A 22,495-nucleotide genomic window follows, 5' to 3' on the forward strand; every position below is an offset into this window, starting at 1 on the left:
GAAGAGGCGCAGGAATGGCTGGAGGGATGGCCGGTCTGGCAGGTCCAGGGACAACGGCAATTGGCGCAGAGAACGCGAAATGAGTGAGGATCGGGAGTGAATCCAGGTGCGTGAGGATTTAAGGGTGGACCCCCGTCGAGGTGACTGACTCGAGGACTTAGAACCACTGAACAGACCTTTATGTCCGAAGGTTCCGAAACTACAAGAAAGGCGCAGGAATGGCTGGAGGGATGGCAGAAGGCTGGCAGGTCCAGGGACAACGGCAATTGGCGCAGAGACCGCGATATGAGTGAGGTTCGGGAGTGAATCCAGGTGCGTGAGGATTTAAAGGTGGACCACCGTCGAGGTGGCTGACTAGAGAACTTAGAACCACTGACCAGACCTTTATGACCGACGGCGGTTCCGAAACGACAAGAAAGGTCATTAGTGAAGCAACTGAGATACGATCGACCATTTTGACTGCAACCATGGAGTATTGTACCCTGACTGTGGTGCTTCACGAACTGTTTGGAAAATGCACTCTGTATCCTTTATTAAGATAACCCTGTTGTCTAGTAAGGGGAGGAGAGGGTGAAAGCCATGGAACGATTTAACTGTGTGGGGTCGCAAGGGCGGCAGACATTTCGCTCACCCCCTATCAACTGGAACCTGCGAAGGGATTTGAGCACTCTGCTTGGTTGGGGAGGCGGGTAGTTTTGAATCCGTCAGGCAGGGAGGCAGGGAGGGGGGTGGAGGGAAGGGAACTGTTTCTAAGGTTATGTGTTTTCTCTGTTGTCACAGTTTCTAAGGGCAAACAGTCTGGGTTATGTGGTTGCCAACATTCTTGGCTATATTGCATTGCTATCCTGGTGACCGTATGCACTTTAACTGTTACGTATGCTTGTACAAAGCCAGCAGGACTCAGCTGACGACTCTACTGTCCCCCATAACACTATTGACCCTGCTTACATGGAATGTGCGAGGGCTGGGAGATAAGGTCAAGAGGGCCCTAGTACTGCAATACCTAAAGAGATGTGCGCCTGCCGGAGCATTATTGCAAGAAACACATTTGGTGGGTTCAGGGTGGAAGGCACTTGATCGTTGGGGATATAAAATGGTAGCGCACTCTGCATTCTCCACTGGCCCCAGGGGGGTGAGCATTCTTGTTAAAAAACAGTTCCCGCTGATCATACAGCAAACACGAACGGATGACCAGGGCCGCTTTGCGGCTATCACCTGTCAATGGGAGGACAAATCTTTCAATTTTGTCTCAGTATACATCCCCCCAGCCCTGCATGCGGTAGCCCACCCGGCTTTCACTGCATTTATGCTTGGTCTCCCTGAGGCTGAGGTGGTGATTGGTGGCGACTTTAATGATATAGTGGATGGGACTGTGGACAGGTATCCCCCCAAAATTAGTGTGTCAGGAAATGTACGTATGAAGGCGCTGCTTGACGCCATGGGGCTCACAGACGTGTGGAGATATAGACATCCCGACACCAGACCGTACACTTTTCAATCAGGAGTTCACAATAGCCTCACACGCATTGACTATTTCCTAACCACAGCAGACAGCCTGGCGCAAGTAGTTAATGTTGATATTTGCCCACGAGGTATTTCTGATCACTCCCCGATACTGCTGACATACTCCAATCATCAGAAAATACAACACCGCATCTACCCTATACATCCTAGTTTCCTACTCATACCTGCAGTGTCTAAAGAAGTTACTGGGGCAGTGCAGCAATACTTTCAAGAAAACGTCTCCTCGGTTGAGTCTCCAAGTATCTTATGGGAGGCCTATAAGACAGTTGTGCGTGGCCGTGCTATCGCTTCCATTACAGGGTACAAGCGGGAAAAACAGATTGAAGTGGACACTATGGAATCTGAACTTGCTGCAGCCACAGCTCGGCATGCAGAACGTCAGTCACCCCAATCCACTCAGACGGTGCATCTCAAACAACAAGAATTCTTGGCATACCAAAAGGAAATAGTTAATGCACAACTTAGGGCCACCCTTCATAAAGTATACAAACTGGGTGATAAGGTGGGCAAATTACTAGCTTGGCTTGATAAAAAGGAAAGAGCAGGTAGAACGATTGCACAACTGCGCACTCCTACTAACTCCATAGTTGGGGCCCCACAGGATATAGTTGGTGTGTTAACCGACCACTTCGAACAAGTATATGCCGCTCGCGCAGCTCTATCGGTGGAGGAGTCCCAAGACTACAATAAAGATATAGCCATGCCCAAAATATCGCCGGAGGCGGCGCTACTGCTAGAGGCCGACCTATTGGCCGACGAGTTACAAGAAGCTATTGGCTCCCTGGCCTCCGGTAAAGCGGTAGGGCCAAATGGAATCCCCATCGAGCTATATAAAAAAATTGCTGATCGAACGGCCCCCTTTGCGCTTATTCTTCTTGATTTAAGCGCTGCTTTCGATACCGTGTCCCATTCCATCTTATTGGAGTCTCTCTGCTCCCTTGGTGTTGTTGGACCAGCGCTTGCCTGGGTGGCCTCATTTCTCAATGAACGCACCTTTCAGGTTTTCTCAAACAAAGCTGAATCTGCGATTCACTCCTCTGCTTACGGCGTCCCTCAAGGGTCTATATTGAGCCCTCTGTTGTTCAATATTTACATCAGACCACTTACTTCTATCGTAGAGGACGCCGGTCTGTCTATATACTCATATGCAGACGACACGCAGATTGTGTTTTCTTTGTCTAGCAGCAGGGCTCAGGACACTTCTGCCCTTAAAACTGGCCTTTCTCGTGTTGCAGCTTGGATGCAAGCGCATCTGCTAAAGCTCAACGGTGACAAGACCGAGGTGATCATACTAGGCAAACATAAAGATCTGTGGGGCTCTAGACACTGGCCCAGTGATATGGGTCCGCTGCCTACCCCCGTGCCTGTTGCTTGTAACCTCGGTGTCCTGATCGACGATAAACTCTCGATGAGGCAGCAGGCAACTAAGGTCGCTGCAATCTGTTTTAATACTCTACGCTGGCTGCAGAAGATCATATGGATGTTGCCTGAGTCCACTCGAAGAACTGTCGTACAAGCCCTTGTGATGTCCCGCATCGACTATGGTAATGTGCTCTATCTAGGAGCTGATAAAGCCACAATCAATAAACTCCAGGTTGTACAGAACTCAGCTGCTCGCCTGCTGCGCAATGTTCCACGTAGAACGTCCGCAATGCAAGCTTTGCGTGACCTTCACTGGTTAAAAATTTCTGATCGTGTGGTCTTCAAAACTTTGTGCTTCCTATTTAAGATTCGTCAGGGTTTTGCTCCCATCTACCTGCACAATCTTGCCCAGCCATATCAGCCTGGCCGCTCCCTTAGGTCATCCAACAATGGCAATCTTGTGATTCCTAGAATCCGACTGGCAAAAATGGGAGGCCGTTCATTCGCATATCTAGGACCTAAGATGTGGAATGCTCTCCCGCTGGCGCTAAAAACAGAAACTAGTCTTCTTGCTTTCCGCAAAAAATTGAAGACTCTTCTGTTCTAAGTTCTTCGGTTCTGTTTTTTTTTCTTTCAGCAATTGCTTGTTTTCTTCTTCAGTCTGTCCCTGGCGCCGGGAAACCCATTGCGGGTAGCTGTGCGCAATACAAGTTCAATAAATAAAATAAATAAATAATAATAAATTTTGCTAAATATGCTTAATGAGAGTCTCTGGGTGGGGGAGCTGCCCCGAGATCAGCGGATGGCCACAATAATAACAATCCATAAACCCGGCAAATCTCCTGTGGAATGCACCTCATATCGTCCCATATCTTTGATCAACGCCGAGGCCAAGATACTGGCCAAGCTTTTAGCGAGGCGTTTGACCCCGCACCTGTCGGCCCTAATAAACCCAGATCAATCTGGATTCATGCCACAGAGAAGTACAGCTCTTAATTTGCGACGCTTGCAGGCTGTGATGGCACGGAGGTCACTTATTCAGGAGCCTGCAGTTATTCTATCATTGGATGCGAGCATGGCATTTGATGTGGTGGAGTGGCCTTATCTTTTTGCTGTTCTTCGACACCTGGGCTTCGGCCCAAAGTTCTGTGCGTGGGTGCGCCTACTCTACACTAACCCACTTGCACATGTCGTGGCTAATGGGCACATATCTAGAAACATCTCGCTTGCACGTGGTACACGTCGGGGATGCCCACTATCCCCATTATTATTCATGCTAGTTTTAGAACCACTGGCGGCATGGATTAGATGGGAACCTCCGATACGTGGGATTAGGTGGACTGAGATTTGAGATTAGGTGGACTGAGATTTGGGAGGACCCGGTGTCATGGCGTAGCCTCCCCCTCACACTACTGGGTAGGGCTGTGCTTTTTAAAATGATGACACTTCCCCGTTTCCTATATGTTCTAGAGAATACCCTGTTTACTGTCCCTCCGGCATATTTCAGGGCCATAGCGTCTGAGGTCTCCAGTTTACTATGGGGAAATAAGCCGGCACGGATTGGTCAAGGTAAGCTTGTGCGCAGTTGGTACGATGGAGGGATAGCCCTCCCTGATATACAACTCTACTACTGGGCGGCACATCTTAAAATAATTAATCAGTGGATATATGCCCCCCATGATGAGCCGGCATTTCAGGCGGACAGGCAGGGGTTAGGAGAGGATGGCATACTATCGGTGCTATATGGCAAACACAAACCCCACTTTTTAATGGGCCCGCCAGCGCATACCGTTCACCTATGGTACAGGGCGCAGGTGAGACTAAAATGCTTAGGGGTTATCACGCAGTTGACACCACTCTGGGACTCACAGCGGCTTGGGCGACCGAAGAACAGTAAGGGATTTAAGACCTGGGATAATCTAGGTATTCCTACTGTAGGGGATTTGTGGAAAAAGGGAGCAGTGGTCACCTTTGCCCACTTGGAAGCACATTATGAAATGGCACGGATCGAAAAATTCAGGTATTTGCAAATTTGACACACGTTGCAGGGGATTTTAACAGCTGGTACTGTCTTGCCGGAGGCTACTCCTCTGGAGGACAGATTTCTGACGGGGCATATGACCAAAAGGGCGACATACTTTACGTATCGTAAATTGGTTAAAAACTTACCAGACCCGACGGTAGCGATAAGACAAAAATGGTCCCTCGACTTGGGAGACTTTGAGGAGTCAGAATGGCAAGAGGCTGTGTCATCACCAAGGGAAGTAGCTATACCTTCGAGGCTTCGCCTCATACAACTAAAGGTGCTGCATCGCACATACTACACTAGAACAACGCTCTATAACATAGGGAAAGCTCAACACCAGTTTTGTCTACGTGGGTGTGGGGAAGAGGGTACATTTTATCACACTATTTGGGATTGCCCACACATTGCTGCTTATTGGGCTAAGGTGATGCGGACCATGTCACAGACGACTGATATAGCCATACTGCCAGAACCAAGACGGTGCCTGTTAAAACGTGTGGGAGCCTAATGATTTCACCCGTCGGGCGCATGATTGGGTGACATTGGGAATGACCGTTGCCAAACGTAACATTGCCATGCTGTGGGGGTCTGGAGACACTCCAACACTCAGGAAGCGGTGTAAGGACATGGATGAGGCCATGGCGGCTGAAAGAACGGTCTTTTATACATCGTGGATGCCCTCGAAAATGGGAGAAGGTATGGGGGGCATGGAACAAGTTTAGAGGTTATGTTTGTGATCCGCCTGACTTAGAGATAAATGAAGTGACCATGGGACGAGATACGAACAGTGAGGTGGTGTGGGATGGGAGTCCTAGGTGCGGTTTATGATAAAATGTCTAATGTCCTCCTGTACAGAGTCACTGTGCTTAATAGCTTTGATTGCAGCCATATGTATGTATTTCAAGAATGTATTTAACCCTGATTTTCAAATTAATAAAAAGTTTAAAAAGAAAAAGATGGAAGCCCTGCCGTCTTCGAGTACTTTGAGTTTTGACAGAAATATCAAAGCATACTTAAGTCCCATTTGTTCAAGTTTTTGCTTCACTGAGTAGTATGAGGCTCTCCGTTTCTGTATGTCTGCTGTGTAATCTGGGAAGATCGTGACTGCCTGGTTTTCCACATGCCAATCTGTATCCGTAGAATATTATCCCTTTTGCAGTAATTACACAGCCTTGCCAATACTGGAAACGGAGACGCCCTGGGGGGGACGAGATGGGGGTGGGTCATGCCAGCACTCTATGAGCCTGTTCCACTAAGAATCTTCTCAGGTAATCCTACCAATCGGATATTGTATCACCATGATTGGATCCCCACGTCATCTGCTCTTTGCCGCTATTTTACCACCTCTTTTTGTAGTGCCATAATCTGTGCCTATGTCGTTGAAACTGCGGGCTACAGTACCAATGTTGTCTCCTGCCTAGTCATTTTTGCCTATTGTTTATTGTGCTAGTTTCCCTTTTGGGTCCAGTCAATGTTCAATGTGTCCAACTATGGCTCCAGAGATGCCTTCAGATTTTGCACAGCGGTAAGGAGCTCTGTACATTTTACATTAGTGTCTTGCATCATATGCTGCGTGCTAAGAGGTGCCCCAGCCTTGGAGGAGTGCACTTCTGTCATAGAGTGAGCCTGATGGTCCTCACCAGCTTTAGAGTGCTTCTGTTTCGCCATCATGGTGTCTCAAGGAATGTCCAGGTACCAATCAGGCCACCACTTTTGGTCAACCCCTCTCACAACTGCTGATGTGGCATCTGCCAGTGCTCTGCATGTTGCCTAGTGTACCAGTACTGTAAGTATTTCAGTATGCGAAGGATGAGTCTGAGACGGTGTTCCTCATCCGCGTGGTTCAACCAAGGTCCCCCAGGAGTAAGTGCACCAGGAGGCAGACAACAGCCGCAAGCGTAAATCATTCTCCTAGAGTAACCAACATTAACCGTTCAATGTTTTTCAGGCTGGTCAGTTATAGTGCCACCCTAGTGTGATGTGATAGATTTCCAAGTGACAACCTCCCATTACCCATATGTGCGCCAGTACCGCCCAAATGTCTGTGTCTGAATCCTGCTGCAGCACGCCAACGTATGATTGCCAGCAGCAGAGTCTGTAATCAGTGTGTGGACTTGGTGCCCTTCAGTTCCTCCGATCTGGTAACAGGCAAGAAAGATCCATGCTTGCCACAGGTGTCTGGGTCAGTCTCCGAGTTATCTGAGCAAGCCCAGTGCAGCTTCTGACGCATCCAGCTCCTCCACTGTGTTTGGGTCTGACAGGCCACGCATTTACCCTTGCGCACTCACAATCCAATGGGGTGGTGGCCAGGGTAAGGGGGCTCCCTCGTGTTCGCTGCTGCTCAGACCTCACCGCTCAGTGTTACTTCTCCCCTGCCATCCTGTGTCCCCACTTGCCCCTCCAGCAACAAGGCTGCAGTCCTCTGGGGACTAACAGACTATTGGATGTCCCCAGCCTGCACCCTCTAACTTTTACCAGTGTAACTGGAAAGTAGGGAAGGGGGATGATTGGTTCCGCCTGCTTTTACAATGGGCTGAATGTCAGTAGTTCTTGCTGCCGTACTCACAAATTTAGGAGCTTTCCTGCTCCGATTGCAGGCTCATGCACCTAGTGCCAATATCAGCAACACACTCCCCATTACACATACAGCAATCTCCTGATGAAATAAACACAAAACACCTTTTTCATGGAGAAAATTGCTGCAGGTTTATTTGCATACCGAAATATGCCAACATGGTGGGTCAACTTACGGGTGATCCAAGGACAGGCAGCCCCTCTGCAGCCTGCTCACCTGAAGAGCCAAATTGCACTGTCATAACCAATCAGTGCTTACCAATTTTGTGGGGAGGGTATACCCCTTCTCATCTGGAATGAAGCGTCGGTGGCACTCCTCGACAGCCCCTCCCCAAGCCGGTGCTCCGGTCAGACTTCAACTCTAGACGGGTACTGCATCGCCGAGCCTCAGAACTGGGTCAACCCCTTCTGGGCCTCTGATGGGTCCTTGGCTCACCGGAAGCAGCTGACTCGATCACAGACTCCTGCTTGTCGGGTGATATGGCTGCATGCAATTAATAGCAGAGCAGCGCCCCGGTCGCCCTGACCTTCTGCTGTGGTAGTGGGTGTTAGTTGGTGCCACTCGTCCCTTCTTTCAGCAGGGTGGGGTATAACGGCTACGATTAACTCCGGATCTATTCGGCGCTGGGCCAGAGCTTGAATCCTAAGTCCGTATGTTTTCAACTGGTTCTTATGTAAGTCAAAAAAATTTGCAAATCTGTTTTTCCGATTGTAACCATCAGTCCTTATGGTTGAAACTGGGTCTTATGTAAAGCGCTCTGACACCTTCGGGTAAAGTTTGCGCTATATAAAATCGCATAAATAAAATCTTGACCACTCCCCCTTCCTCCCTTCACCTTCACAAAGTTATTGAGCATGTAAAGCTAAAGGTCGATAAATTTAAGTTTCCTAGTGTTGTGCTTAACGTGATATATCTTGTCATGAATACTAGCAGTAGCATTTGAAATTAAAGAACAGCAATCAGAACCAATTCCCACACAAACCCCACTCTTGGCAGCAAGGATGAAGTCTAAGACCAAACTGTGCTGCAAGATCACATTTTAGCAGTCATTTTTGTTTCTTCAGATTTCTGCCCCATGCCATACATAGGGAGCAGAATGGAGAAGACTCTATCTTGAATCCTTCATGGGATCCTAAGAGATGTTGCAAGGGATGTTCGGAAAGTGTCTAATGGTAGCGACTTCATAGTCAGGGTAGCGGACCTGAGTCCAGTCGCTAGGTAACGAAGGATAAGTGCTGATTTCCTAAATGAAATTATCATTATCCTTTGGGAAACAGCCCTTATGATACACCTGCAAGTAGGGAAAAAAATCAAAGGGTGTAACATATTCAGGTATGGTTTCTAGATTGTTGTTGCACTCTCACTGGACTGCAAAGATACTGCAATCAAGGCAATCATGGGGTTTTCCCTTTTGGTAGGTGGACTTCAAAAAGGTTGGATTGAAGGATGGGCAGTAGACTAGGGTTATGTGGCAGGTGGACAATAAGAGAATCTTTTATCAGGATAACTTTTTAGTTGACATGTTACCTTTTGGTGGTAAGGAGTAGAGCTGCGCCTGAGTGTGGGATGGCTACACTCAGGGTTTGACCAGCACAGAGTTTTCCACAAGCTCCCACTACAGAGTGCAAACATGGTGGCAGTGCTGACGCTCCCGGGTTAAGGACCTATAATATACAACTGGCTTATCTGATCTCGAAATTTTGCAGCACTTCAAGAGTGTGCCTATCTCTTACATTACAGTACATCATAAATGGTGTACCATAGTCTGGGAGTTGCAGTGCAGGTGCAGCAAAGCCTGCTTTACCTGCACGCAGGCGCTTTCTGCCTTCTCTGACCAATGCATGGGTTTTTGTGGTGTCTTTGTTTACACAATATTGGAATGACAGCGAATCCACTACTGACCGTATCCATCCACCCCCAAGGAAGAATGTACCTGAGACTGTCACTGGATTGGGTAACTTGCAGATGCCTTCTGTTCAGTCAGATGATGGGTGACGCTCGCCAACAGAACTTTCGTGGCCAAGGTATCACACATGAGGGAGAAAAAAATGTGATTTCTCTGTAGAAGCCTTATGTCCTATGTTAGCCAATTCTGTTAACCAATACAAGGAGTCTACCCGCCACTGGTTCAGAGTAAAAGATTCAATTAATCGTACATTGATTGGGAGAGGACGTCCCTTTGGCTTAAAAGCTAGAGCGCTGACTTTGAAGATAAGGAACTAGTTCGACTTTGACGGGAGGCTCAAACATCCTGTGATTCTGGGCAAATCACTTAATCTCCCAGTGCATAAAAAAATGAATGTATGTGTCTGTAACACAACTCGTGCTCCTGTAAAGCACTCTTGATATCTTCGGGTCGAGTACACACTATATAAACTGCAAGCAAAAAAAAACTAATGTACTACACAAAATGTGAGTTTACGGAGTAGCTCGAGCTGTATAAATCATTCTTTACAGCTCGGGAAAAGTCTCCACCGTGTTACATGATGTCCATCAAATAAAAAAGCGAAGAGGAATTTATTTTCTTCCTGTATGGCGATGGAAAAGCAGGCAGAACAAAGATCCTCCATCTTAAACCACAGGGCTGAGGCTGACATGTAGGAAAGGATGGTGGCAGAGTTGGGAACTATGGGGAAGTTGAGGAAAATCACGTTGTTAATAGCATTAAGGTCTTGCACATTTAGTGCAGAAAACAGTGCAGTTTCATTTGCAAAGCAAATCTCTTCTAAGAGCTTTTTAGGGGATGCGGGGCTTAGCAGGAAAGCATGTTTATCAGTGAAGGGACCGAAGATCACAGGAACAAGATCTGAAATGTGATGAGTAATTTCCTGATTGGAGATGCCAACAGAATCGAGGAACAAGCCCAAAAGAGCTATGAAGGGAAATTCAGAGGATTTCAGAGGAGACCTGCTGGCACCAGTATCATTGAGGCATAAAATAGGCTTCTCATTAATGGCACACTTCATGTAGAGGTCATTGTGATCAGCAGGGATTATGGTACTCATGGCACGTCTCTGGCTATTTTATTAATCTGGATACTTGTCTTGGGTAATCTGAATACATTTGAGAGGTTGGATTTCATGGGTCACCGGGAGCAAGGATTGGGAAGTCCATCGTCCAGTGTCACAGCTGCCAAAAATTAAAATACGATCCACCCCTGGCAGCGTGTTCATCTGTCCTGCTGTCCCATCCAGCCCCTCCTTGTCCTCTTCTATCCTGTAGCCTCCTCCATCTGACTCCTGATTTCTCTGGCTTCTTCCTCTTCCCTTGATGGTTTGTTGCTTTTGTTATAATTGCATCAGCAGTCATTTAGATTCATTAGTCTTCCTTGCACTCTTGTACTGGCATCCAATAGTTCGCTATAGTAACCAGTGCAGCTAATCTCTATTCATCCAGTGCTAATCGTTTTCAACTGATAATGCACATTCAGTTTCAGTCCCTGTGAAAAGGCAGGACCCACGGCTTCCAGAGCTGCTTCTGTGGGATGAGTAATCTATACTACTATTATAAAGAGAGAACACAAACCTTTCGGCAAGGTAAACTCAGGAACCACAGCGCCAATCCACACACCCAATACATTGTTGTAATTCTCAGGGTGTGCAGATGGACATAGGCTATAGAAAAGTAAAAAAAACGTACATTTAAAAATATAACTTAAGAAAAAAAGTAGTGCCCTGAAAGTAGCGCCGGCCGCGACGCTGACGGCCACGACGTAGCGCTGGCCGCAACGTACGTGATGACGAGGAGGAGCGGCGCTGAAGTGAGGAGCTCGGGGAGGAGCGGCGGCTCAGGTAAGGCTCTGGGACACGGGACAGGAGGGAGCCGGTGCGGGAGGTTGGCCCGGAACAACTGCGGTGAGGCTCAGGGTCTGGGGGCAGCATTTCAGGGACACGGGACGGGAGGTAGCCGGTGCGGGAGGTTGGCCCGGAACAACTGCGGTAAGGCTCAGGGTCCGGGACACAGACAATGTCGTGGTGGGCGGGGGCCGGGGCGGGAGTGCACGCAAGCCTGAAATGCTGCCCCCAGCCCCCATCTGCCCCAGGCAACGCTGGGGCGGGCTGCTAGTACCAGAATAACTCTCAAGAACATCCTTTGGTCTGTCTAAATAATTTGCCTGTGGTTTTTACCATTGTTCTGTTTTCAGTTCGAAATTTTACCTCAATCAGTTTTAACAGACCACTCTTATATCACTGCATTCACCAGAGTTTCTTTCTTATTAGTCAAGGTATCATCCTCTACGCTGCCGGTCTTGGCCAGTTACATTTTTCTATCTAGCATTTTCTAACCTCACTCAGAGCAACCAATAACACTGGCAGATTCTCATCTTCCCAATGTGGTTAATAGACTTCATGTACTGAGTCTGAGCACTGATCTTACGCCTCCCTATGTAGTGGAGGCACAATCATAAGTCTATTTGTACCACCCCTTAGCAATGCAGCTTTAAATAGCCTGTTCCACTCATGCATTAGGCATTTTTAACTGATTAGTTGGTAGTTTTTATAGTAACCAACGCAGTGTTTTTAAACTTTATGTTTAGAATGATGAATTGTTGTGCTTTTATGTTTATGATGGTTTTTAATATTTTAAAATGTATTGCCCTGTATACATGCACTTTGCACTTTTATGGTCTGATGACCGAATAAAGTTTTATTGATGTATACTGAGTACAGTTTGTTGCAGAACTGTGCACATTAGGGTATCTCTTTTTTATGTTCATTACTTCTGAAAGGTACCATGGAATGTGTATAAATATTTTTCTTCTGGGGCTTGAGGTATTCTCGGAGGGGAACCATAGATTTGGGATTCGACTCTTCCTCTGCATCGGTGGAGGGTGGCAGACTCGATCGCTTCATTGCTCTCTATTGTACAGGTGTGCCTCGAGCTATATCGCACCTCTGTGGGGCTTCATTCCTCCTCAGGTGTAAGCTTTATCAATACCTGGCGTGAATGAGCCCCATGCCCCATTTTCAAGGTTGTACGGCCAGTGTATTGTCTTTCACGCCACTAGGACCTGTCCTCTATTGTGTGTCTCTTTTCGCTCACTGCCACAGGCAATGTGCTCACTTATGCATTACCACGGTGTATTCTGCTGCTGGTGGAGCAGCATCCACTGCCCCACTTCTGGGTGCAGCAGGAGGCACAGCTTGGCCCCTTCAGCCAGTATGGAGAAATCAAGGATGTCCAAAATATCCTCCTCCTTTTTGGGTGCAACCACCTCTGTTGGTTTGGTAATCTAGTGGAATAAATTAGGAGAACGCAGGGCAGTGGGGACACAAGCACTACCTGTATTGCAAGTGGCTAATTTGATATTGAGGTTTCTCTGGGATCTGCTTTATTCTGTGGACATGAGTTTCGTGCTTACGTTTGTTCACTTCCTCAAACCCATTAAAAATGATGGCCATTGCGCTGCTTGTATTGAATTTTTGGGGTTTAGGTTTTTTCTTTAAATTAGTCAATCTTTTACAGACAAAGGTACCATTCTCCGATAAATAGTTTCCCATCCTTGCTAGTGAGTCCCAAAGACAGTTTCAAAACTCTGCATGTGCTTCTTTCATACTGGTGATACATAGCATGGACAGGTGTCCCTTTAGTTGAGACCCTTCCTTTCATTAAGGTTTGACCCTCATTTCATATTTGTCCCTAGGAACACAAAAAAAGTGTGGCTCCTTTTGAGCTGCAGCTCATCCTGTACAAGTAGGAAGGGTAATGGAAAGAGAAACAAGGTGAGAGGAGGTCCCTCTGCTACTGTCATTTAACGGGGAGGGCGGAGGGATAGTATCCCTCACTTTCAAAAAAATCAAGTTGGGGGGAATGAACCACTTGTCCTTTGTTACTAGGGTCTATGACTACGCGTGGGGGTCCCAAATAGTAAAAACCCTCATGTGCGAGCACTAGTCTCAAGCGGTATATCTTGATTCTCCGCTTTTTAGTGTCGCAACAGCATTATCATTGGGTCTTTTCCTTTGTATGTTATGCTGACCTCCACAAGGAAGAAGACCGACTGGAATTGACAGTAGTGGTCAGAGATAAAAAAGAGGGCGTCAAAGTGTCCCAGTGAATGTGATTTAAAATTCCTTATATCTATTCTCGAAAGCTTTATTCTGTTGAGCGTAGGTATAGGAACATAAAAACAGGTGTGCGTGTTAAGGCCTAGTTACTAGCCTTCCGCACCTGTGAAAAAAGGGGTCAAAATGTTTCAGCCTCCTGGCTTCTCTAGAGGCTTTCGCCAGGACCAGAATGCTCAAGAGCACAATTTAGGCTCTAAAAATTAGAAAGTGGCACATTCACCACTTAAAAACGAAGACCTCAGTGATTACAAGCAACATGCAAAAGACCTAGAGGACAGACTCAGAAAACGGGACTACCCTATCCATACAATAAAGAGATGTCGGAAAAGGGCAAGAAATCAACCAAGAGAAAATGTACTACAAACAAACATACGGGAAGAACCTAAGGACCTACTGACATGTGTCACGACATACAACACATCATCCAACTCAGTGAAAAAGATAATCAACAAAAATTGGAAGATACTAACTTCACATTCACTTAAATGGCCAAAGCCCAGGTTCGCTATCAAGAGAACTAAGAACTTTAAAGACATCCTGGTGCACACAAGACCAAAAACAGTGATTAAGAACAACAGCATAACGACAGCATGGAACCTCAGCCCCATTGTAGGACACTACCCCTGTGGAGGATGCTCCGTATGTAAACTAACCAAAGCAACAAAGAATCTCCAACTACTACCCAACCTCAATTGGGAGCTACGCAACCACACGAACTGCAATACTACACATGTAGTGTACATGATCCTCTGCCCCTGCAACTTAAAGTATATAGGGATGACCTGCCGCATATTCGAGAATAGATATAAGGAATTTTAAATCACATTCACTGGGACACTTTGATGCCCTCTTTTTAATCTCTGACCACTACTGTCAATCCAGTCTGTCTTCCTCCTTGTGGAGGTCAGCATAACATACAAAGGAAAAGACCCAATGATAATGCTGTTGCGACACTAAAAAGCGGAGAATCAAGATATACCGCTTGAGACTAGTGCTCGCATATGAGGGTTTTTACTATTTGGGACCCCCACGCGTTGTCATAGACCCTGGTAACACAGGACAAGTGTTTCATTCCCCCTAACTTGATTTTTCTTTGCAGTAGCCTAAGGAAGCTGAATGATCCTCATTTCCTTTTCCCTCCCCTTGATTGTGAATCCCTCACTTTCACCATTGACCACCGTGCTTTGGAGTTTTCTTCTGTAGTACTCAGAAGAGCTAGCAGAGTCGATGGGGCTGGATGAATGAGCCTCTTCTGCACTAACACATGGGATCTGTGGTTGAGTCCCTTACGCTCCTGCCTATCCTCCCCTTTCTGCCTCTTTCTAGAGCCCGCTCACTCCTTACCGTGGACAACACACCCACCCTTTCTCCTGGGACTTCTCCCTTTCCTTTCTCCCTACACAGTCTTCTGGTCGTCACCTATAATCCCCCAAAAGCAGCACATATAACAAACACAACAACAGAACAATAGTCAAGCCCAGACTTCGTTTTACGTTTCTTTTAGCTGTTGCTATGGTTCTCTTAGCTAACTGTCTGGCCAAAATCCACAAATGAGGTACTAGGCCGCGTTCCATCCCAGGGCCCCTAGTGAATGTCAGAAATGCTCTAACGAGCCCCACTCCATTTGTCTCCTCGTGCAACTTCTCTCTTTCCATCTATCCATTCAGTCTCTCTCCTCTCTGGTCACTTTCTTTCTACCTTCATCCTCCCTCCCTCTCTTTCTCTCTCTCACCCTCATGTACGGCTGTAGTGAACCTTCGGGAGCTAGGGGAAGTGATAGAAGCACCAGGAAAAACCCTGGGCTTTCAAAACCGCCCTCCAAGGACTCCATTAGGGTGACCAACTGGCATTGGTGCAAATTCAGGACGGTGAGTGTAAAAATTCAGGACAAAGGGTCAAAATTCAGGACACAAATTCAGGACAGGAAGTCAAAACTTCAGGACAATTGGATACGTTTTACAGATGCATCAGAGGCCGCGCAATAGTATATAAGTAAGCCCAGCCATATCCAAACATATTCAAACATTTGCAAACCTATCCATCATGTATCCTTCCATCTATCATTTCACTCATCAATCCCTTCATTCATCCTTTCACTCATCCATCCATCATACATCCATCCACCCTTTAACCCTATCCATCTGTACACTCATCCATCCACTCTTCTACCCATCCATCCATTCACTCATCCATCCAGCCATTTACCCTTTCACCCATCCAGCCATCCTTTCACTTACTCATCGATCCACCCAGTCACTCATCCTTCCACCCTTTCAGTCATCCATCCATCCTCCCTTTCTCTCTCCATCGACCCTTTCACTTAGCAATCCTTCCTTCCATCCATCCATCCACCCATCCATCCATCTACTCATCCATTCATGAATCCATCCATTGACCCTATCACTCATCAATCCTTTCTCTCGTCCATTTATCCTTTCACTCCTTCTCTCATCTATTCATCCTTTGTCCATCTACCCTCCCTTTCACTCACTCATCCATCCTTACATCCACCCTTTCACTCATCTGTCCATCCATTCACCCTTGCACTTATCAATTCATCAATCCATCCATCATTTCACTCATCCATCCATCCACCCACTCACTCATCATCCACCTTTCCACTCATCTCCATCCTTTAACCCATCCAGCTACCCTTCCACCCATACATCCAGCTATTAACCTTTTCTCTTCCATCCTTCCACACACTCATCAACCCATCCATCCTCTCATTATCCATCTATTCAATCTTTCATTCATCCATTCACCCATTCATCCTGCCACCCACCCATCCCTTGACTTGCTCACTCGCCCACCTTTTCATATTAATTTTGAGCTGAGCCTTTTTGAGAAGAGGCCCATCAAGAACTTCACCCTCGCTGCGGGAGCCATTCCGGGACTGGGACAGAAGCCACCCAGGGCAGAGACAGGATCCATCACAGGGGGGGGACAGGAGCCATCACGGGCGTTCGAACAGCAGCCACCACTTTAGGGGACAGGAGCCATCAGGGGGGGGGCAGTAGCCATCACAGGAGGGGAACAGGATCCACCAGGGTGGGCATCCAGTATTCTAGTATCATCTTGGTCTCTTCCAGGGTGGGGTGGGCTCCTCACCCCCTCCTGGACAAGACAACGAGAAGACAGGCTCTCTTTCCAAAATGTAAGTTTTGCCATCCCCCACTGTGATGTACAGTACTTAAAGGAGATACTCCAAGAGAACTGATTTAACTGATTGTCCTTCATACTTTGTTAATCAGTGTGGGGGCGATTGTGCCATTTCTTTATTTTATTACATTATAGACTGCATGTTTGAAGAACCGAGGTTTGTTTACAATTTAGTGACAGTAATTAAGCTCTGTGAAGAGAATCCTGGGTAGAAAGGGAATGTGTGAGGCCCCTCTAAATTGCAGAGACGTGACGCCTTCAGGGCTGTTTGCATCTGAATAGATGCCCCTGCTCCTAAAGCTGCCGCCCCTCCCTCTCAGTCACCTTCAAGCACCTCTTAACAGCTCATCAAGGGCTGAAGGTGTGAGGGTTGCCATCCCGCTGTGCCTCTCCAATGCTGCTGGGTATCGAGCTTTGGTACTGCCTCGAAGTCTGTTACACCCGGCCTCAACAGCATCAGAGTCGGGAAGTGAGGTGGGTGGAAGCTGTGCCAGCTCCAGGGTGTTGCGACCGGTGCCCGGTTAAAATTACGGACAAATGGCGTCCGTTAAAGAATCCTTCTCGGACAACGGACAGATGGCCGAAATTACGGACTGTCCGTGAAACTTACGGACGGTTGGTCACCCTAGACTCCAGCCCAGGGGGGAAATGTCCAGTGGAATAAAAAGGTCTGCCAGGCCTTGCCTTTGTCCCCTCGGGGTCATCATGTTCTCTTGACACCCTTTAGTACCGAATTCCAGCACTGTTCATTCCAACTCGCCGATACGCTGTTCTGTCCTGTGTATTTCCCCACTTTTGGATTGAGTCATTCGCATACATGCCTCCGGAGTTGTTTTTAAAACAGCCTTCTAACACACCATCTTTTCAACACCCGTTTTCCCAGCTGGCTAGCTTTCTTGAATGGTGGCCCCAGGCCTTGTACGTGGTTACGGTATGTTTCAAGAAAATTGTGAAATGTTAAATTTCAGTTTAATTAAATGTGATCATGTTTGTACATACCCACGTTTCGAAATATACTAGTGACTGAACTACCAGTGTCCCTGTTTCCTGCTAATTATGTTTTATTGTTTTTTAATGTCTTAAAGGATTTTTTTTAATGTCTTAAAGGAAGGAGTCCTTTCCACAATGATGTGAAGATTGTCCCTGTAAATACCAACACACGTGCTGGTGCGAAAGGTGAACCGATGAGATCTGCAGAATGGCTCCTAAGATGTCTAAGATTACTGGAGGTGTTGGCATGAGCTGCACACGTGTGAGTAAAACGGACACCCTCTAGGATGACTTGTCAGACCTCTGTGTGGAAGCTAGGTATGACCACAGATGGACACATGTGAGCCGGTAACAACCACATAGCTCTAGATGTGCGAGCAGGGAGACCACTGGTCATATCTATAAATGTTTCAGTAGACTTGCGAAGACCTGGGTATGACAACAGAAGCAGGTGTGTGAGCAGCAGCCAACAGGACTGTCCTTGGAATGCCTCAACAGATCTGCACGAGAGCTGGCTAGGACAACTGATGCGCACAAGCGAGCGGAATAAAACTAAATACTTCTGGAAACTGCTCATCAGGCCACTTGGAAAGGGTCAATTGTGTCATCAGCTGCACTCAAGGTAAAGATATCAGAAGCCTTGCTATGGACTTTAAAGCAGTTGTTTTGAAACAACCAATGGATAATGGTTTCCAACACCCAACACCTATACAGAATAAACTTAGAAGGCAAAGAAAATTCAATTGGGGTGACTTAAACCATGTACACGCACATCTTAGCGAGTCTCTGATGTATCTTGCTAAGACGTTTAAGGAACTTACCACAGAAGTCATCCATTGGTTCCAGACTAGTTGTTTTACTCCCTGTCTTCTTCGATACAATAAGGATCCAGCTGGCCTGAAGAGGGCCCTGTTGAACATTGTAAACCATGCTTATGGGGAACACCAACAATGTGGGGATTGGTGTGTATTCAACGGAGATACTCGCGTACACAGGCCTGGAATTTTCCAACCAAAGCTGTCAGACCGAATCCTTCGACACAAGCTAAACAACCTCTTCATAAACCTGTCTGAGAAGAGCGAAGAGATAGCCTGTGGATTCACCGTCACCAACCCTCAGCACATGTAAGAATAGAATAAAGAAAGCTTTGTAATAGTCTGGTGATTTAGTATTGGGAAAGGTTCCCAATGGTGAAAGGTAATTATTGTGGAAAATGAGGCAGAAAGTGTTCATGGTGAGGAAGGTGAAATTTGCGGCCTTAGTGTGGGATTAAGTCAAGATCTGCTAAATTGCATGTTAATAGTGGTGGGAAGAATTGGACTCCATGAAAGGGTATGTAGAATGTAATTTTGGGAACAAATTATGCTATAGTCCCATTGATGCAACTTTCTATCCTAGAGGGATTTTTCAAAGGTAATTTCATGGTCAGTTGCTTTTGTTTCTTCTGAAGCTCTCATTTTACTCTGGTACATACAGGGGCAGATGAGACTAGCAGCCAAGGGCTCTCGTTTCCTTTATTGGGTTATAGCTGCAAGTGTGTTAGGGAAGAAATGAGCATTAGGCCCTGGAAAGTATGAGGAGCTATTGTGGAGAATCCATTCAGAGGTATGGCCCAATTGTTTAGCAATGGTACTCTGTGTAGTGTCTGACGAAGTGGCAAAGAGAAGATTGAGACAATAGCATCGCACTGAATTTTCCCCTAGTACTCATAAACTTGTGATGGTAAGGACCCTGCTTAAAAGTCGAAAGCACTGCTGTTCACAGTAGCGAGTGCAGAGAGCATGTGGCCCTTCCTAATTATAGTGAGCCTAATTTTATAGACATGGCAGACCATTATAGACCGGTCGTTTTTTTAATCACATATTAGCCCATCTTGTTTGTTTACCCCTTACAAGTGTTTCTTCCTTGATCTGTACAAAGGAGTAACCAAAAACAAAAGTGAGGGTAAACCTACGGGTAGGAACCAAGGATAAACAAAACTGTGGGAACGGCTGCCAAACTCACGTATGGCCTGCATTGATAGGTGAACAATATAGCAGATGGTGCTAGACAATTGAGAATGTTATTGCTCACCGACAACTGAAGTAATGGGAGACTGAGCACGGGCAATGGTCCTTAAATTCTGGGGCATTAGCATCCTCTTCACTACTTATTGTCCATTATACCGCCTGGCATTTAGGACAGCAATTAAGGTTTTCTACTTCTGTCTGTCTTGGACAAGTTTCTGTATGTTGCTCCAGCTGTGGTTCAGGGCCTTCATTTCTGTTTCCACAGTTCTCCTACAGGTGCTTTTGGAACTACCTCACTTCCGTTTGCCTTTGGGTCCAACAGAGAGTTAGTCTTCTGATGGATTCTTGCTCTCCTCTGATGGTTTGTTCTATTCTTCTCCATCTTTTCCTCATTGTGATGGTGTCCGTGCTCTCCTGCTTGCGTTTGGTGAGCAGTTCCTGGTTGGGCATGGTTCACAGCAGAAAATGTGCAAGATTCTTCTCATGTAACCTGTGTGAATGACTGAAAGTTTGGTGATGTCACTTTTCATCATGCTCCAGCATTCTGCTCCGTACAAGAGTGTGGGCAGAATGCTGCTCGGGTAAAGCCTTCGGTTGATGCTGGTGCTGTACTGATATGACCTCCGCACATTGTTAGGCATCCTGAAGGCATTCCTGGTCTTATTCAGTCAGCTCTTAAATTTCACTGCCTGCCATTCCATCGTTGCTGATATTACTGCCTAGGTATGTGAACTCCCCAATCATGGCTAGGTCTTCTCCATCCAGCTTGATTAGTTTGGGATGTCGAGTGGTGTGACTTTTTTTTTTTTTTGCATTCATCTGGAGGCCCACTTGCTGTGCTTAGATGTTAAGGTGAGATACCTTTTATTACATATGCTCGTGTAAGAGAGCAGGACCACGCCATCTGCATAGGCAAGGTTCTCCAGTGTAGAGGATAAGGTCCTTCTAATGCACCTGGCTTGGTTCTTTGGGTGTGCATCGCATCTCACAGTCCATGACAAGGTTGAAGAGCAACACGCATCCATGTCTCACACCAGTCTTGACTTCAAAGCTATACTCACTATACCCTACCTTGCATGTAAATGTATCATAGAAGCTCATGATGAGAACCATCTGCTGCGTATTCCATAGGCTCGCGTTATATGCCAGAGACTGACACAGTGGATACTATTGAAGGCTTACTGAAAAATTGTGAAGTGATATACTGCTCTACTGATGTTGTGTAGAGTAAGGATTTGATTCACACACACTCTGCCTTGCTAAACCCAGCCTGTTGTTTTCTTAACTGCTTGTCCACTGCATCAGAAAGGTGCTGTATAATGATTTTCATCAAGATTTTACTCCGTATTGACAGGAAGGTGATTCCACACCAGTTGTTACAGTGGTCGATGTTTCCCTCTTTGGAATCCTGGCAATGAGGCCTTTGTTCTAGTTATTTGGTACTTTTTCCCTCCCCAAATCGATGTAAACCGTGATTTGAGGATCTTGGCTGATGTTTCAGTATCTGCTTTGAACATTTCTGCATACAGGTTCTCTTCGCCAGGAGCTTTTCCTTTCCTGAGAGATCTCATGGCAGTGACAATTTCTTTCTTTTGTGGTGGATGATGTTCGCTTTCATGTCTGTCTCTGCTTCTTGGATGTCCACTTTGCTATTGTTACTGGTCTGTTCAAGACTTCTTTGAAGTACTCGTCCCAGTACTCTTATCCATGAATTCCTTTTTCTTGTCTTGGTTCCCATGCATGTTTCACAGCTCTTCGCATATGTTGAGGGCACCTGCTCCCATTTCTTATTCACTGCTTCTGCAGTTGGCTCACACCGATCTTCCCTGTGTGCCAGGAGTTGGAGCCTGTTTTTGATTTGTAAGAAAAATGCCTTCTTGGCTTGGGGACCTCTAATTTTACCACATCGAAGTGCTGTTGCCTTGATGTTTTGCATTCTATTTTTTAGAGCTTCAGCTTCACAAGAGTGATCACTAGAAGGTGATCACTGCAAGATGCCTGCACCCCTCCTCACTCTTACATTTTGCAGTGAGCGTTTCCAGGTGCCGCTTATCAGATAGTAAAATCTGGTTTCTGAGTCCTCCATTGGTTGAGCACCAAGGTACTTCTCGAATATCATGGTGGGAAGGAGAGATCCTACTATTACCAGATCATTTATGGTTGAAAATTCCATTGTCGTTCGGTGTTCCACAACCTTCCTTTCCCATAGCTGTGTCATAGTTTGTTTTGTTTTTTCTATCTTTGGCATTCCAGTCTTGTATCACAATCTTCAGATAGTGGTTTGACACTGCTTCAAGCTCAACTTGCATCTTTTGGCAGAATATGTCTCTGACCGTTTCCTCTATCATTTGTTGGAGCATAGCCCTGGATAATGGTGGTGTTCATGTGTCTGTCTTTTAAACTGGCTGTCAGATGGCTGTTGACTTGCTTCCACTCATCATTTCTCTGTCCCTTTTTTCCGGGTGATGGTTACTCCTTTGTGATGGTTATCGTCCCTCCCCAAGTACAGTCTCCTGTGACGGTTTTCATTCTACCAGATCAAATCTACCTACTTTTGCTGATCCCCGGGATGTGTAGATTGTAGTGAATGATCTCCGCTATTTCTTGAGCCAGCTCTCTGGTGTCCTACATAGTCCTTGTGTTCCCGAATCTGTTTCTGGTCTTGCACTTGCCCCTCACAAATTCGTTCCACTATCCCGTCAGTAGTTTCTTTGCAGCTTTGACTACTGTCAGTCATGCATGTCTCATGCAGAGACTCTGGAAGTCCTTATGCCCAGAA

General features: G+C 46.4%; 1 protein-coding gene across 3 annotated transcripts in view; it reads left to right on the forward strand.

Moving 5' to 3' along the window:
• LOC147750888 (uncharacterized) overlaps window positions 1-22,495 on the forward strand; it is a 51,121-nt gene that overhangs the window by 24,102 nt on the left and 4,524 nt on the right. For 2 of the 3 annotated variants that reach the window (XM_086918488.1, XM_086918506.1), the window contains one exon: window positions 17,825-18,831. In XM_086918488.1, coding sequence (XP_086774614.1) covers window positions 18,353-18,831 — 479 coding nt within the window. In that variant the 5' untranslated portion in view covers window positions 17,825-18,352. Of the gene's footprint in view, window positions 1-17,802; window positions 18,832-22,495 lie in introns of all 3 variants that reach the window. The other variant, XM_086918498.1, reaches the window with a different exon arrangement.

Source organism: Lissotriton vulgaris, chromosome 1_1, assembly GCF_964263255.1.
Source record: "Lissotriton vulgaris chromosome 1_1, aLisVul1.2, whole genome shotgun sequence".
In the NCBI taxonomy this organism is placed as follows: domain Eukaryota; kingdom Metazoa; phylum Chordata; class Amphibia; order Caudata; family Salamandridae; genus Lissotriton; species Lissotriton vulgaris.